The 17,465-nt window shown below is 32.4% G+C and overlaps 1 protein-coding gene across 1 annotated transcript; it reads left to right on the forward strand.

The window, feature by feature from the left end:
• The first annotated feature begins 983 nt into the window (after positions 1–983).
• Positions 984–7,005, forward strand: LOC138327749 (DBH-like monooxygenase protein 1). The gene is made up of 3 exons (XM_069274090.1): positions 984–1,720; positions 4,066–4,232; positions 4,850–7,005. The coding sequence occupies exons 1-3, from the start codon at positions 1,645–1,647 to the stop codon at positions 5,051–5,053; spliced, it is 447 nt and encodes a 148-aa protein (XP_069130191.1). The 5' UTR covers positions 984–1,644; the 3' UTR covers positions 5,054–7,005.
• Positions 7,006–17,465: the final 10,460 nt, after the last annotated feature.

Below are 17,465 nucleotides of genomic sequence, written 5' to 3' on the forward strand. Positions count from 1 at the left end.
AGAGAACGTCTAGATCTCTTTCCAACGTCAAATGACTAGAAGCACTCATTTAAAATCGTGTAGTAGGAGATATTATTGAAATAGTTGTTTTCGTATGAAAAAAAGACATTTACACCAGACATCAGTGTGTGATTTAAACACAAAATTATGAAAACTAACTGTAAATAAAGTTTCTCTTAAACTGGAGTATTGATTCAAAGAATTGACGTTAGCAAATCTTTAATGCATAAATAGTAAAGTCTGTATGATATAATATACCCTATGTTTATATACATAAATAGTAAAGTCTGTATGATGTAATATACCCTATGTTTATATACATAAATAGTAAAGTCTGTATGATGTAATATACCCTATGTTTATATACATAAAAAGTAAAGTCTGTATGATGTAATATACCATATGTTTATATACATAAATAGTAAAGTCTGTATGATATAATATACCCTATGTTTATATACATAAATAGTAAAGTCTGTATGATGTAATATACCCTATGTTTATATACATAAATAGTAAAGTCTGTATGATGTAATATACCCTATGTTTATATACATAAATAGTAAAGTCTGTATGATGTAATATACCCTATGTTTATATACATAAATAGTAAAGTCTGTATGATGTAATATACCCTATGTTTATATACATAAATAGTAAAGTCTGTATGATGTAATATACCCTATGTTTATATATATAAATAGTAAAGTTTGTATGGTATAATATACCCTATGTTTATATTTTGAACTGTAAGTATTTAAAAAAAAATATCAGAACTTTTTCTATGAAGCGCTGAATCTGTCAAAAACGCAGTATTTGATAAACGGATACACGCAGTATTTGATACAGGATACACGGTCTGTATCGGCTATGTCGCGCAGGATATTAATTGCTATAAACAATGACGTGATGTCAGAAAACAAAGTTACCCCTGCGAGACGTTGATGAATAATTCATGAACATTCTTGAATAATTCATAAATTAATCATGAATTTTATTTATTCATGAATAAAATTCATGAATATTCTTCAATTATTCATGAATAATTTCATGCAATTCTTAAAACTTCATGAATAATTTAGAAAAAAATATTTCATGAACATTCATGAATCCTTTCATTTACGAATTCATGAACGTTCATGGATCTCTTTTATTCATGAAATCATGAACATTCATGACTAATTCTTGACACATTGATCATGAACAATCATGAATGTTTCATGGATTCATAAAACGTCATGAATAGTTCATGAGAGTCATTTGATGAGTATTCATGAATTTTTTTTCATGAACCAAATTCTGCTAATATTCTTGAAATATTCATGAATATTCATGATGTCATGAATACCATCTCGCAGGGGTAAAGTCATACAGTTATGTTATTAATAATTTCAATGTTTTCAGTTTAATGATACATACATTTATGTAAAATACTCAAAAAATGTAATATTATCAAAATTATTTCATAAAATCTAAAAAAAGGGGGAAATAATTTAAGATCCGTAATATATCTTATTATTTAACGTTTTCTGAAAGAACTTATACGTAGTTGAATTAAGTTCACAATTTGTAAATGTATTCATAGATATATTCACTATATTTCTAACATTTTTGTAGGCTTTTTATTACCCTCCAGATGTTGGCATGTCTTTAGGAACAGACCGAGATCCTCGATTCTTTATTTTGGAGACTCGTTATAACAATCAGACTAATATATCGGGTAACGCATACATATATTCATTGATTGTACTATTTACATTTAGGTTTTCAATAGGTTACAAATTAAGCGTCGATAAGTTCTTCCTTCTTTATAATCCAGATACTTATGAAAGGTCTTTCTATGTTTGTATATTGTTTGAGCAGGTGATAATACTTGTGCAATTTTGTTGTTGTTGGGAATTGTGGATAGTAGACAATAACGAAATATCATGAATTCTGAACGTCGAGACAAAATGCTAACTTCATGTGGTACTCATTTAAGGATTGATTGTCAATTTTGTTGCTTGCATTGACTGATGAAGAAAGTTAATCTCGTGCAAATGAAGTGAACTGCGAAGCAGTTCATGTAACATTTGCACGAGATTAACTTCTTCATCAGTCAATGCAAGCAACAAAATTGATAATCAATCCTTATATTTACGTTAACCAATTTAAATATCCCGCTTTTGAAAAAAAGTCAAATTATATGTATTCGGTATAAGATTATTATACAATTTGCAACATTGTAGCAGTTATCGTACATGTATGTACAGGTACGGAACAGCCGCCAGTCAGTTCTTTTCGTCACCAAGGCAACATAAAATGTAGTTCCGAAAATAACTTCATTCTTTGCGCGTTGTTACAATTAAAAACGGCGATTTTGAAATATTGTTTTTATGTACAAGAATTAATGGCTTAAAATTTTATCATAAAAACATGATCATGTAGCTTCAAATAAAAAAATACTGCGCAGTACTAGCAGTGCAGTCAACGTGTAATCCGGTTGCTCGATTTAGCAGGAGTCCGGTTTTGAAGAAAATGACGATTGTGGTGAAAATGCTGAATAGTTGGTATCTAAACATAATCAAATCTTTTAAAAATCAATTGCGATTGTTGTGGAATGTACCTGAATGTTGTATTTCCGCCTGGTAATTTTTTGTAGCTGGCAGTTAAATGTTTATTAACTAAACCTGTTGTGAAATCTAACCCCTGTGTCTATGGTATGCGATGCAGTCCAAGAACCATGCTTCAGGGGCTCAATAAAACGTGTTAAAATGTGGGATTTAGTCGCAGATCACTGGAAGACTTGTGTGTTTATTCTTGAAATGTGATAACTTCTCTGTCTACTGGAGTTTTAGGATTAAAATTCTGTATAAAGTAAGTAGAGAAACATTGATTTGAAATGTTGGTGGTTTCCAACGACCCTCGAATGCCGTGGGTTTTGACACTCGCAGAATCGTTTCGTTAGGCTTATGTCACTGAAATCAGCCTGTTTGGTATTTGAGCGTATTTTTATGGCATCTATCGTTTCTATTTTCTAAGCTTACATGTATGTCACCGTTTCACATATAGATCTATATATTGTACACATTATCCTAACTATTTGCGTTCGATTATGCCTACTTCGATGAGTGATGAACATCGCTGCGCTCAGTAGCCTTTTCCGGGGCTTGAGCCTAAGTCATCATTTCTTCAAAATACGTGTAAAATATCTGTAATATCATATTACTAACAATTTCTTATATCACTTTATCAAACATTTCTGTCTGTGTTTCTAAATGTACAGCGATAGGCCACATCCCAGAAAGTTCATTCAAAACTGAAGCGGCGTAAAACTAGGTTTAAAATGTAAACAATGTCAAAATGTATTCTCACGCCGGTCAGAGGTCAGCGCGTGACCAAGCATCTTCATTGGGAAATGAAGTGATCGGAGTTTACTAGTTTCATTGAGGCGGAGCGAAGTGAAAATGTAAATATTATGGTTTCTTTACATCATGTTGATAGACAACTCTTTGAAGTTAAGCAACTTTAAAGATAAAGCTCTGAAAATCATTTAAATGGACAGACAAACATATACGATGCTTTATAAACGTTAGTTAGAACACTGTTATGCACTGTAAAATTTATAGTTTTATGATTTATGTATGTTTAGATGGAAACATACTGGCAGGAATCACTTAACAATTACTAGAATTACTGTAAAATTGTTAAAATGAAATTGTAGACAACAATTTGGCTTCATGGTCTGACCGCGTGTACTAATCGCACTGCACTGCAAGACGTTAATGTAAGGATTTTTATCAAAACTGTCAAAAATCATTTTCAGCCCTTATTTGTACATGTAAAATTAAAACCAGTGCATTCAATGTACTGTAATTCTCAAAATGTTGATAACTCTTGGTGGTGAATAACATATCAAAAGCTCTTCTTGATTCGTGTGTATGAAAAATAGGGCACATAACTCGTATATTTTTATAGATAAAGTAAACTCTATAATGTATACTTTATTGCACCCCATAGTTTATAAAACCACAAACATTTCATACAAATGTTTGTACGTACGATATGATGTTTTCATGTTATTAGGAATTGTGGACTCTTCCGGTATCCGGATAACCTATACACCTGAGGTCCGGAAGTACGACGCGGGCATGCTCATTACCGGTTTCTTTGTAGACCCTTCTGAAATCATCCCGCCATACGAAGAGAGTTTTATTTCGAAAGGCTACTGCTCCGAACAGGATCTTGCCAAGGTTTGTCAAGTCCATTTTTCTGGCATTTCATCATTATATCAACGGTTACGTCTAGATATTAACTATTTATGATTTAAGAATTAAATTGTCTTCTTATTGAATTCATGGTCCTATAATTTTCCCAGAATTGCAGACAAATTGAATAACGCGCGTTATATTTCCACTCTCTGTTATTTTTCCTCGCTGCTCCCGTCAGTGGAACCTCTTCTTTTGACGTCATACGTTCCTCCGACGTCATAAGAACTCCCGACGTCACTCGCGGTAAAAATAAGTCCATGGAAATAAACAAAACCATCAGCACACTTCCAACATTTTAATCAAAATGTTCCATCTTTAGGTTATTCAACATTTAAAATCATAACTACAAATATTGTTGCGAATAACAGAACAATTCGGGGTTTTCATTCCGGTAGCACGCAAGTAGGTCATTACGTCATGACGTCGTTCAGAATGACGTCACAATACATGTTTTTAACATATCACTACACCAACGGAAGTTATAGGAGAATTATGATCTCATAAATTTCCTTTTTGGTTGGTTAGGTTATATAGTGTCAGTCCCGAGCAAATAGAAATTTTTATAACTGGTTTATTTCCATGCATTGTTTTGTCCTTAGGGTGCCCCAGAAGAAGGCGTGAATGTATTTGCAGTGTTACAGCATTCCCATCTGTTAGCGAAGAAGTTCCGCACGTGCGTGTGTTTAGGAATGGATCCGGGATTGAACCATTCGCTGACGATAACTACTATGATTTCAACTTCCAAGAATTTCACTACCTCAAACGTGAACGCAAGCTCAAAAAGGCAGGTCTTATATATTTGAAAATGAACTCAAATGAAGTTGCTGTTCTGTATGTTTGTTCCCTGGTCAAACACCGAAATTGAATCAGTGAACAAGGTTCCATCGTGTCCCCATGATAGCCTCTGATAGCCCTGCTATATTGCGACCATAGGCCACATTTCATTCTTTGATATAAGAGCGAGTTGTTAAACTTTTTATATAACGTGTTGAGTACGACGTTAGCAAGCTCTTTAAGCAGGTTATACATCATGGTGACGTTTGTCTCAAAAAGGAGATCCAGCATTAGTCCTTTAATTTGGTATTCAATTGGAATACACGACCCCCTCACTGGTTCCATGTCAACAGGGCAGTGCAGAGTCTGACATCCAATCTGATAGAGGAGAAAAGATGTATACAATGAACATATGGACATGACATGAGAGGACAAAACACCAAAGCAGCCCATGGTAAAAGAAACAATTCTACCTCGAGGTAAAGAGATTGAAACGGGTTACTTACTAACCTGGCCCCAATATCTTGGAAAAACTGAAGTCCAAAACTGACTTAAGTCTGAAGTTTTCATATAAGTTGCATAAGGAGAAAACTAAAGTTTTGACTTAAGTCTGTTTCGAGAAATCGGAGCCAGGCAATCTCTCACTATATGTATCTAGGCAAAGTCTGTCACAGTCTAGAGCTGACATAGAAGGCAGGGGCCTTCTACATAGTACATAATTACTTATTTTATAAAAAATAATAAGGTCAGATTTGTTGTGCACTGGTTATCGAATAAATATGTGCATTTGCAGTATACTGCCAAGATTTTTACGCTTATGATAAAAGAGTCAGTGTTCTATTAATTAATCATGCATTAATTTAGAGGGAGAGGAAACAATAAGAATAAACTAGTTCATCATGTCTATAAACAACCTGTCAACATGTCTATCATTTTGTTATCAATTGAATTATTTACCGCATTATATTAATAAACTAAACTGAGGAAAGACTTTTTCCTTAAATTATTTGATCGATATGAAAAATGTAGTATTATTCTTTGAAAATGTGATATGCCACCTTTCGGAAAATTCACGCGTATTGTCACCAGATTATAACGACGTTCATATGAAACTTCATTTGTTTTAATTGATTTGTTACGCCGATAAGACCAAGGAAAGCATACTACACCTATATTTCAATGTTTTGGTGGTTATTCGGTATACAAACTGTTTTTGTACTTTTTAAAAAGTTATATATATATGAAGTATCTTCGGCAAACAAAGCATTATATACTTCTCATTAAAATGCAATGGACAATATATCATTTACCTGACTCAATTTATATTCTGACATTTATAAAAACCAAGTACATCATAGAAGTTAAGATTGATCAGCAATATTTGTTTTAGTCCTGCTGTAGTAGACCGTAGTTTAAAAATAAAACGAGATTTATACTCTACACTAATTATCATCTGCTGAACAGTTTAAATTACAATAACTGAAATTTTAACTTTCTCAGCGAATCTTATGTTTTCCGTTGCCGTCATAATCACCACTTTTACTGCGCCAAACGGCAAAACAGCGAAATTACTATCTACTGTTAACATATATTAATTACACAAGGAATCCTGCATTCATTTGGTGTTGTTATCCCATCCTAGGCCATTGATATAAATTTTCATATGTTATTTTTGTTTTTAGAACATTTTCTTTTTTGTTTCGGAAAAGAAGTGGGCCTTGAACCTATACTTACACAGAGATGTTTGTACTTGTTATTTATTTTTATTTTGGAAACATTTATCACATCTATCACTTTAGCAAAAGTCTCACCTGATCGGAGACGTAAATCTCTGTATCACTGCAGCCTGTACTAATTTCTGGTGTCAGAAATATGGCCGCAATATCAATCAGGTCTCTGATTGTCATACCGTAGTTATCATACGAGTTTCGGATTGCTACACACACAAAAGTTCCAGTGTTTAAAGGATTGAAACCATACTTTTCGATTAAGCATTGTAAATTCCTGTATGCTGACTCGACGTTCAAGTCACCACCGATCGGAAAGAATTTATAAGGGCTGAACACGCGATTGTTACATGATATCATGTTAACCGCTTCCAAAACGTTCCTTACATCATATTTATGATAAAGAGAACAATATCTATGTATATACATATCTTAATCATAAAAATGTCATTTAACATTAAAAAAGCGATTAAGTGTATTACACAGAGTAACTTTAGACATGGAAACAATGGTGTTTACCAGCAATTTGTTGGGGATAAAAGCCTTTACAATGGAGGTAATAACTACAAAAACTAACGTTCCTCAAACATAATGCCTAAAGACTGCCTAAATCATATAACTGTTTGCGTGCGAATTATTTTCATAATGATATATCTATATGTTTTATTCATAATGACAGAAATTATCGAGAGATAGAAATGAATCCCTCTAAGAGGTTGGAGTACTTCATGAGATATACGAGATGGCTATCTAGTCGTGGATTGATAAATTGCATTGTCCGTTGTATATAATGTGAGATCACAAACTCGTAATAATTTTGCACTGCTTTTTCTCCTCAACCGAGTTCCCTGGTTGCTACAAAGAGAACATATAACATAGACGGTGTAGGACAGCTTATATACACTGGACAATTGCGTGGCGTCATCAATACATGCGACTTATATTGTTGTTGATGTCATCAATTTAGACGCATAACCGATATTCCACATGATATTTTCTTAATGATTGTGTAAAGTGGACAGTTTTTAAACCCTCAAGTAAAATTTGATTTCTGTTACTTGAGGGTCTCGTAGCATTTTGACCAAGACTGAATACATTTGTATCTGCAACTCCATGAATCCTCAATGATGCATTTGGCAATGTATGTAAATGGTTTAATGCTATGTTATGCCGGAATTTTGCCTGTTTGTCATACAGTTTCTACCAAAATATGATGATGATTACTGCTAGTATTTTAGCAAGGAAAGAATTCAATGAAGTCTTTTTTTCAGTTTTTGCATGATTATATATTCTCCCTTTGTGATAAGTTTATTCTAACGGTTCAACAAATGTGCGATGTCAGTTGTCTATTGAACGTTTAATTGCTAGAAGAGTTTTATCAGGCACGCCGTTCTGATCTGTAATGGTATGACATTCTTGTCTTCCACAGGGTATATACGTTTGACTATTTTTCCGTGTAGACATTTAATGATCATTGATATTACTTAAGTCAATCCAACCTCTGCTGTGTGAATCCATTCCTGTATATTTTTTTTCTTAGATGTGCACTGTTCTCTTTTTATGGTCATTGCTTTGGTTGATCTGGATTTTCAGCTGTTTTTTATCAGCGATCACGGCCACGATTTCTTCTGTTTTGGGTTCCTTTCGTCAAAATCGTGATTTTTGCTGTCTTCTAAGTTATACAAAGACTCACCAGCTGCTTGGTGGTCTATGATAGTTTAGAAATAGTATATGATATATTTTGTTTTTTTCGTCAGTTGTGGATTATATTCTGTTTTCTTCTCTCATTTAGGCTTACAAATTGGAATCTCAAGGTGATTTCAGTGTAGGTTTCGAGCTTGGTCATAATTAAGCTCGTAAGGACAATATACGCAATACTGTCTCGGAGGAAGTCCAACACAGTGAAGATTTGTTTCCGCCCTGTGGTGATCTGATTTTTTTGTCTTTCCATTCACAGATTATGGAATAACCTTCAAAATCAGTATCAAAGGAAGGACCAGCAGACTTGAAATCCCCATTTAACCTAACGCTCATATCGTATAGAAAGTTCTGCGTTCTGTACAATTAACATGTAACTGTAATATGTATGCCTGTATTTATACCAGTTTATCACTAATGCACAAACATATCTTATAATCGTATTTGTTGTTTTAGGAACGATATAAAAGACCTTCCGAAATTGCATTAAGTATCCGCACCTCTGATGTTACAGTCTGTTTGATGTCTCGTTTCTATCTATATCAAGGAAGTTTTGAAATATCCTAATTAAGTTTATCAATATGTGTAGCGAGATTTTTCATTTGCAAATTTTGGCGAAAAATAGACTTCTATTCTATGTAGGAGTTATACATGGAGCTAATAAAACAATTTTGGAGGATATTTTGGAAATGTGTCTCTCTTCGATTTGAGTAGAGCCAATTTTTTTACCATTTTATACTTTAGTTTTTACTTATGTCATCACTACGACAGCAGTTTTAGTGGCATCAACCTAAATTATGCTGTAAATCGCCACTAAATTAACTGTTATTAAGATATTAAGCATTTATTTTGGAAATGTTAATGTTTATTTTAGATTTTAGGGTAATTTGAGCACTTTTATTTTTTACTCTAAAATATCGAAACAACACAATGATGGGGCAAAACGTAGCCATACGGACCTCTTTCTACAAAGGTTGAATCCGGCAAAAATGCGCAACACTTGATGTTATTGTGACTTCCAGTTTCTGGTTTACTGAGAAAGTCTTCTACATGTATAAAGGATTGGCATCGTCCGTTTGAGCTGTGCATATTACAAAACGATAACAAATGGAATAGCAACAATGGAAGAACAATAAATGTTCGAATAGGCGAACAGGAAATACAACTGTTATGGACTTCATCACCTTCATCTTCAGGAAACATCTGGAGACAAAGGGTTCATTAAGTTGTTAACGACAATAAAATTATAGCTATATATAGGTATTTGTTATATAGTCTGGTCATCCTAGGTTTAACTCACATAAATTCCAACAGAAACCAGAAACAATTTAAGATAAATAAATATCAGTTATAACACCATACATCACATATTTAAAAAGCGACAAAAATCGACAAACTGGATATATTGATTATTTTTATTTGAAATATGTTGATTTACACGTATACATTATATAGGTACAAATAATTACAACTCTCTGTATAAGACAAATACAGAGGATGATGTATACTAAAACATAAAGGTAAAGTACTTGTAAGTATTATGAAATACGAAATGAGGTAAACACTGTATAAAGCTAGTATATTAATAATCCGAAAGAAAAGTCAAAATAAAAATCAAAGTAAAATAAAAAATAATCATAAATTATTTTCATTATGAAATACGCTGTAGAGGAAAGTGATTCATCAAGATTATATTTTACAGTACAAATTCATAAAATTTCAAAAATAATATGAGATATTGTTTCTTCGTTCATCATGTGAATTAAGGTAACATCTCATCAACCTGCGATGTCTGCCCACCATACAACAAACATAAATGCATATACTAGTACTCAAATAGAAACCTCCATACCTCCTTTTATATTGAATTACAAACTTTTTAATTTCAATTTCAATAGCAAGATATTTAAGATATTTAAGATTAGATACGCATTGTTGTTTACAATATATAACAGTATTAACATATCATAATTATCAGATATAAGATTTGAATGTTGAAATTTGTAGTTACAGATATTATTTTAATCATGTTCAATTGCTAATAACTGTATGTATATAGAAGATTATTGCCGGGTTTTAAAAGGCTATTGGTACTGAATCCAGTATTCAATGAATAGGATACAGACCAAAAAATGTCCATATTTGCTTACCAGCCATTGGTCATCACCCTCATGGATACTGGATTCTGTATTTAAAGTAAGATCGTTAAGGGGAAGAAGTCAGTTTTGCTGTATTTATGAATACACTTTGAAAGATTTTTATAAATACATATAGGTTAAGCAACAATTTTTTACTGGTATTTCTTAGAACAACTCTAAATCTAGCAAGCGTTTATGAACGTCAATGAAATGCTTAGAAACACGAAAATACGGTTATCTTATTTATTAAACTAATTAAGGTTAAACATGGCCAGAATAAATTACATCCTTATAAATGTATCCATATCAATATACAAGAAATATCTATTTCAAGTTTAGTTCAAACAATATCTTTATTCAAATAAGCGCAATAAAGATATACATATACATACTAATACATTCAGCTGGGATGGGTTAAGAAGCTAAGTTTTAATTAAAATGACAACAAAACTACAATGAAGTTAAAATATTGAAATGGCCATAGTATCCAGCAGCCTGTATTGCAATATAATTGCAATAATATACCATCCATGCTTCGAAGGCAGAAGATTATTGTTACAATGTCCACTTGTAATCTTCAGCATCACGTCATCTTTCCACGACCATGTTAAATGTACATCTTGAAAGTAAAACAGATTTCCACACGTTATATTCATCCGCCATGAGATCCAATGGTGTACATTATGACACGTTGCACAATGTCGGTTTTTAAAAGTTACATTAGTACGTATGTCAAACACGGGAATACAATAATATAAGTCTTTATAAGTATTAGACATACATTTAAATTTTACTCCATCGTCGCCTTCCCATGCTGATGGACAAGATGACACCATGAGTATGTCACGACCTGTTGTTAGGGTTATCTTAAAAGAAGAAAGTTTTTACACAGGTTGTCTCCCTGATGAGGGGAATTGTCTCCCCTAGGACGGAAATCGCCACTTTATTCTTTGCTGTCGCCACCCTTGATCCATCATTTGCATTAAAGCAGCAGTCATCGTAATATCTACAAAAACGATCACAGCGGTACATACAGTACTCTACTGTCACATGAATAATATTTAGCGCGGCAAGAATCATGTACAATTTGAAGTTGATTGCCCATTGACGAGCGTAGCCTCATTATTACATGCAAAACGGTTTAACACAGAAATAATATTTTATCGAAGACACAGTGCGATCTATATCTCCAAACGTAAATAACTTTAACATGTTTTAAGATTATGAATTTGTGTATTCATTTCTCCTTGCTTTCTATATGTTTAAAACATGCAGAAGTTTCTGACATATTTATACATATTAATTTAAAAACTGACATGCATCAGCAAATTGTCAAACATAAAACGCCAATTATATGTATAATTATTTAAAAACATGTGCTCAATAGATATCTTTGCGAGGTTCGATGATATTACAAATAATCATCTTTTATATTCACGAACATTCAATCTAACGTAATCAGTCATTAAAAAGTCTCCAATCACTATGCAGAGATTGCATTTACACAAGCCGAAAATAATACCTATTTGATATCTTTTTTACGAGGTTTGGTGACATTTTATCTAAAGTTTATTGTTTTGTAACATTTATAATGGAAGTAATAACGCCATAGCTGATGGCTATAAACCAACCCTTAATCCTTAATGACACAGAAATAATAATACGTGAATGTCTTCTTTTGGTAATCGCATTTAGACGAATTCATTTTCATTGTAGGGAAAACCATTAAATCACACACATACAGGGATCCTACAATGGTAACAAAACAATGATTTAGTGTTGATGACAAAAGGTCTCCTGTCATATAGTGACAAGTGTGATAGCCACTTCACCATAGGAATCGCTATCAAGACTTCATGATATATCACAGTGTCTGTTGTTACTTTCTCTTTTAAGTCAGAAGAAAACAGTTTCCATATAGATAGTGCAACATACAACATGTACAATATCAAGTTATAAACATTACAATATTTTCACAACATAAACAGTGTAACATTCAATATACAACACAAACAGTACAGTATATAATATATACTGTACTGTACGATATTAGAAAAACACTACCTGCATTAGAGGGTGACAGTGCCTAGTGTCACCCCGAGGATATCACTGTCACCCGAGGCGAGTTTTTAGACACTAAACAGCGTTTAAATGGAAACAAACCGAAAAATAATACCCATTTGATATGAGGTGACATTTAATCCGAAGTTTATTGCCATGAAACCTTTAAAATAATAACAGTATCGCCATATTTATATGACACAAAACTAAATGTTTAAGAGTCAGCTGAATCATAATACTTGTACGTCTAAGTCTAAATTGATAATGATATTCATCTGAATACATTTCATTAGTGGTGAGGTACATTCCGTCTAACACATCTTATGAATTATTTGTATTGCGCTCGACCTTTTCTTTTGACAGGTTATATGGGTAATGTTGTCAAGAGAGCAAACACATTATACATGTAGTTCCAAAATATCTTTTTATTCCACTTATACAATATTTTTTAAACATTTCTTGCAAAAATCAGTATTCCGTGCATGTTTTTCTGGTTAGTAAAATTATCTAAGTAAGACAAAAAAGGAACTATTTTCGCACAATTGTTTTTTTTAACAGATAAAATCAATGCTGAACTTGCTCGTTCGCAAATTCCTTATATACAGTCACGTGGAAAAATTAATTTACGCAAACATAATTTTACGCTAAAATATAATAACTATTATTATGGTATATGTTGCAGATATTCCTGTTTTCATTTCAAAAGTTTCAGCGAGCAATATATATATATATTTTTTTTTTTTTTTGGGGGGGGGGGGGGGGGGGGGGGGGGGGGGCGGCTATGGAAATTAATCGCACAATTATTTGTTTATTATTATTATTATTATGAAAGAATGCTTTTTCGCAAATCCCTTATATACAGTCGCGTGGAATATGCAATTACGCAATCATATTTTAACGCTAAAATATTATAACGAATATCACGCTTTTTTCACGACCTTTCAACAAGCAATAAAATTGTCTTCAGACACGAAACAGCAATAGAATGTAAACGAGCCGAAAACAATACTGATTTGATATCGTTTTATGTGGCTTGATGACATTAAATCCTAAGTTTATTGCTGTTAAAACTTTACAAAGCTGACGTATATGAACTGAACCTTAATACCTAATCGCCATAGTAATAATAACAAGTGAATATTTCAGACTTATTTTTGTAATAATATTTTCATGAATATATTTCATAAGCACTGAGGTTCAATAAATCTCACTTATCAAAGCCTGCTACATTGACAACAAAACAATAAATTAACGTTCGTAAAGGAGAAAAAATAATATATCTCAGGACCAAGATCGATTACATGGACCCTGAAAGCTAGAGTTTAGCGGACCCTTGTCTACACATTCAATTTGACCACTTCTCTTGGTTCGTGCTCCATGATGTACAAAAAGTGAAATAGGTCTCTGTAACATGCCTTTTTGGGTGCTCCAGAGTTATTGAAATGAAACCCCCACCCCCCTACTAAAAAGGAAGTACAGTATAGGATCATTTACACTTGAAACTCTTCACAAAACTTTTGCATAATCAACGTTTATTAGATTAACACAGTAATCAGGAACCTGTAGTCGATAAATTTGTATTTTCAGTCGATAGTAGATATGTCCATTAGACAGATGAGATTTCCTTCGATCGGATGTTTGGAATGTTCACGCGTCGCGCATGCACATAGGGGTTGTTTACACTCGCCGAAAGATAATAATATGAAATAGTGACTAGGTCGGTCCTATTTATTTTCAGTTTTTCTCCATTTTGAACAAAATTGTTATACAAACTTTTAAATATTGTTATTAACACAAAGTACACAACTTTTACAATTAATTTTAGTCCTATAACTCTTTTTATCTTTTATTACATGATTTTTTAGCGATTTAGTCCCTTTAAGGAGAGGGTATAGGTGAAATTTTTATTGCGCGTGTTTGAGTTTTATTCTATCATTATATTTTCAATCTGATTGAAATACAGATCTGACGCTCTTTTTAAACGCAGTGATAATAAGGATCTGTATTTAATCAGATTATTATGTTTTATAATTTAGATAGAATACATGTATTGTAATGATAGGTAATAAGTCGAAGGTCGTATTAAGGCCAAAGTTTTAAATCATACAGTAATTTATTCTTGTACTTTCTATATGTTAGATTTAACGACTTCCATTTCCCAAATTACTATTACCCTACATTGATCGTAAACAAATATTTCCCTGAAAATGTCAGTGAAAAATAACAAGCTAGCAAAATTATACATAGATTTAACTTTAACTAAATTGATAATCTCAAATTCTAGATTTTAAGACTATAATTAAAAGACCGACTTTTACCAGATTAAAAATTTGTTTTTGGTGTCTTCTTATGAATCCCTCCCGCAATTAAAAAGAGACAGACCCGTTATACATATGTATAAGAGACAAAGTTATTCTGAAACTTTCAATCTAACGTAATCAGGCAATAAAATTGTCTCCAGACACTAAACAGCGTTTAAATGGAAACAAACCGAAAAATAATACCCATTTGATATGAGGTGACATTTAATCCGAAGTTTATTGCCATGAAACCTTTAAAATAATAACAGTATCGCCATATTTATATGACACAAAACTAAATATTTAAGAGTCAGCTGAATCATAATACTTGTACGTCTAAGTCTAAATTGATAATGATATTCATCTGAATACATTTCATTAGTGGTGAGGTACATTCCGTCTAACACATCTTATGAATTATTTGTATTGCGCTCGACCTTTTCTTTTGACAGGTTATATGATGGGGAATGTTGTCAAGTTCAGAGAGCAAACACATTATACATGTAGTTCCAAAATATCTTTTTATTCCACTTCTACAATACTTTTTAAACATTTCTTGCAAAAATCAGTATTCCGTGCATGTTTTTCTGGTTAGTAAAATTATCTAAGTAAGACAAAAACGGAAATATTTTCGCACAATTGTTTTTTTAACAGATAAAAACAATGCTGAACTTGCTCGTTCGCAAATTCCTTATAATATACAGTCACGTGGAAAAATTCATTTACGCAAACATAATTTTACGCTGAAATATAATAACTATTATTATGGTATATGTTGCAGATATTCCTGTTTTCATTTCAAAAGTTTCAGCTAGCATTTTTTTTTTTTTTTTTTGGGGGGGGGGGGGGGCGGCTATGGAAATTAATCGCACAATTATTTGTTTATTATTATTATTATTATTATAAAAGAATGTTTTTTCGCAAATCCCTTATATACAGTCACGTGGAATATGCAAATACGCAATCATATTTCATCGCTAAAATATTATAATTAATATTATTGTGAATGTTGCGAATATCACGCTTTTTTCACGACCTTTCAACAAGCAATAAAATTGTCTTCAGACACGAAACAGCAATTAAATGTAAACGAGCCGAAAACAATACTGATTTGATATCGTTTTATGAGGCTTGATGACATTAAATCCTAAGTTTATTGCTGTTAAAACTTTACAAAGCTGACGTATATGAATTGAACCTTAATACCTAATCGCCACAGTAATACATGTAATAACAAGTGAATATTTCAGATTTATTTTGGTAATAATATTTTCATGAATATATTTCATAAGCACTGAGGTTCAATTAATCTCACTTATCAAAGCCTGCCAACAAAACAATAGATTAACGTTCGTAAAGGAGAAAAAAGAATATATCTCAGGACCAAGATTGATTACATAGACCCTGAAAGCTAGAGTTCTGACCCTTGTCTACACATTTAATTTGACCACTGCTCTTGGTTCGTGCTCCATGATGTACAAAAAGTGAAATAGGTCTCTCTCACAAACATGCCTTTTTGGGTGCTCTGTGGCAGAGTTATTGAAATAACCCCCACCCCTCTAAAAAGGAAGTACATCATATTGCAAATAAATGTATTTTGGCCTAATGGCATGTATCACACATACACACACACTCACACAAACCAAATGATACGACATTAACAACAATAAGATACATATTCGTAAAGGAGATAAAAGGGTATATACAATGACCAAGGGGATTAACTGGAGTAACTTAAAATATTTGCCTAAAGGGTATGTCCAGAAGTCAATTTTTAGTTTCATTATGCGGTCCCCATTTACCGTCAATGTGCATAATTAGTATCCTTGATCATATCTACTTTTGGTATTTTGTTCGATAAGACTGATCGTAAGTAGATGTTTTGGGTTCTAACATTGATGTTGTTGTCTCCAAGTCTAAAGAATAATATTTGCTAGTCTCATCCATCTGGCTCCCGATGTTCAAAGAGAACAAATACCTAAATAATTTTACATAGACCACAGTGTTTAAGTTTGTTAAAGTTATGTAATGTATTATTAAAACAAAAGAATGCTAGTTAGCTTTTGTGTTTTATAATAAAAGTCTATGTTCTCGTATGACACTAGATAGAAAAAAAATAGTTTTGGCTCCTTTAGCTCAAACTCCAACTACGTAGCTATGTTGAAATATGGCGCATTTTGCACTAAAAATCCTGAAATTCTATTTTTTTTACCTATATATTATCGAAATTAATATTTTGAACCTAAATCTAAATTTGAATTTCCAAATTTATGTCATGGTTATCTAGGAATATTTACCTGTCAGAAAACAAATTCTGCTTTCAAATTCTAATTGGATGCGGCTAGGTTCAGCGAACCAATGTCAATCAAATTGAACCGAATGGATAGCAGTGATATACTTTTGTATTTTGAGGAATGCCATGTCTGTCAACAACAAGGCAAGTACTTGGATACGTTGCTCTCCAAACAGATTGGAAAAAATTAAGGTGTTTTCTGTCTCACAAATTTAAATAGATTA

Source organism: Argopecten irradians, chromosome 7 (assembly GCF_041381155.1).
Source record: "Argopecten irradians isolate NY chromosome 7, Ai_NY, whole genome shotgun sequence".
Classification (NCBI taxonomy): Eukaryota; Metazoa; Mollusca; class Bivalvia; order Pectinida; family Pectinidae; genus Argopecten; species Argopecten irradians.

Excerpts from the sequence above, each read along its gene's own strand:
- LOC138327749 (XM_069274090.1), top strand. The coding sequence starts at position 1,645 with ATGTCTTTAGGAACAGACCGAGATCCTCGATTCTTTATTTTGGAGACT. Across the intron at positions 1,721-4,065 it reads CAATCAGACTAATATATCGG|GAATTGTGGACTCTTCCGGT; the intron begins GTAACGCATACA and ends TCATGTTATTAG. Across the intron at positions 4,233-4,849 it reads CCGAACAGGATCTTGCCAAG|GGTGCCCCAGAAGAAGGCGT; the intron begins GTTTGTCAAGTC and ends TTTTGTCCTTAG.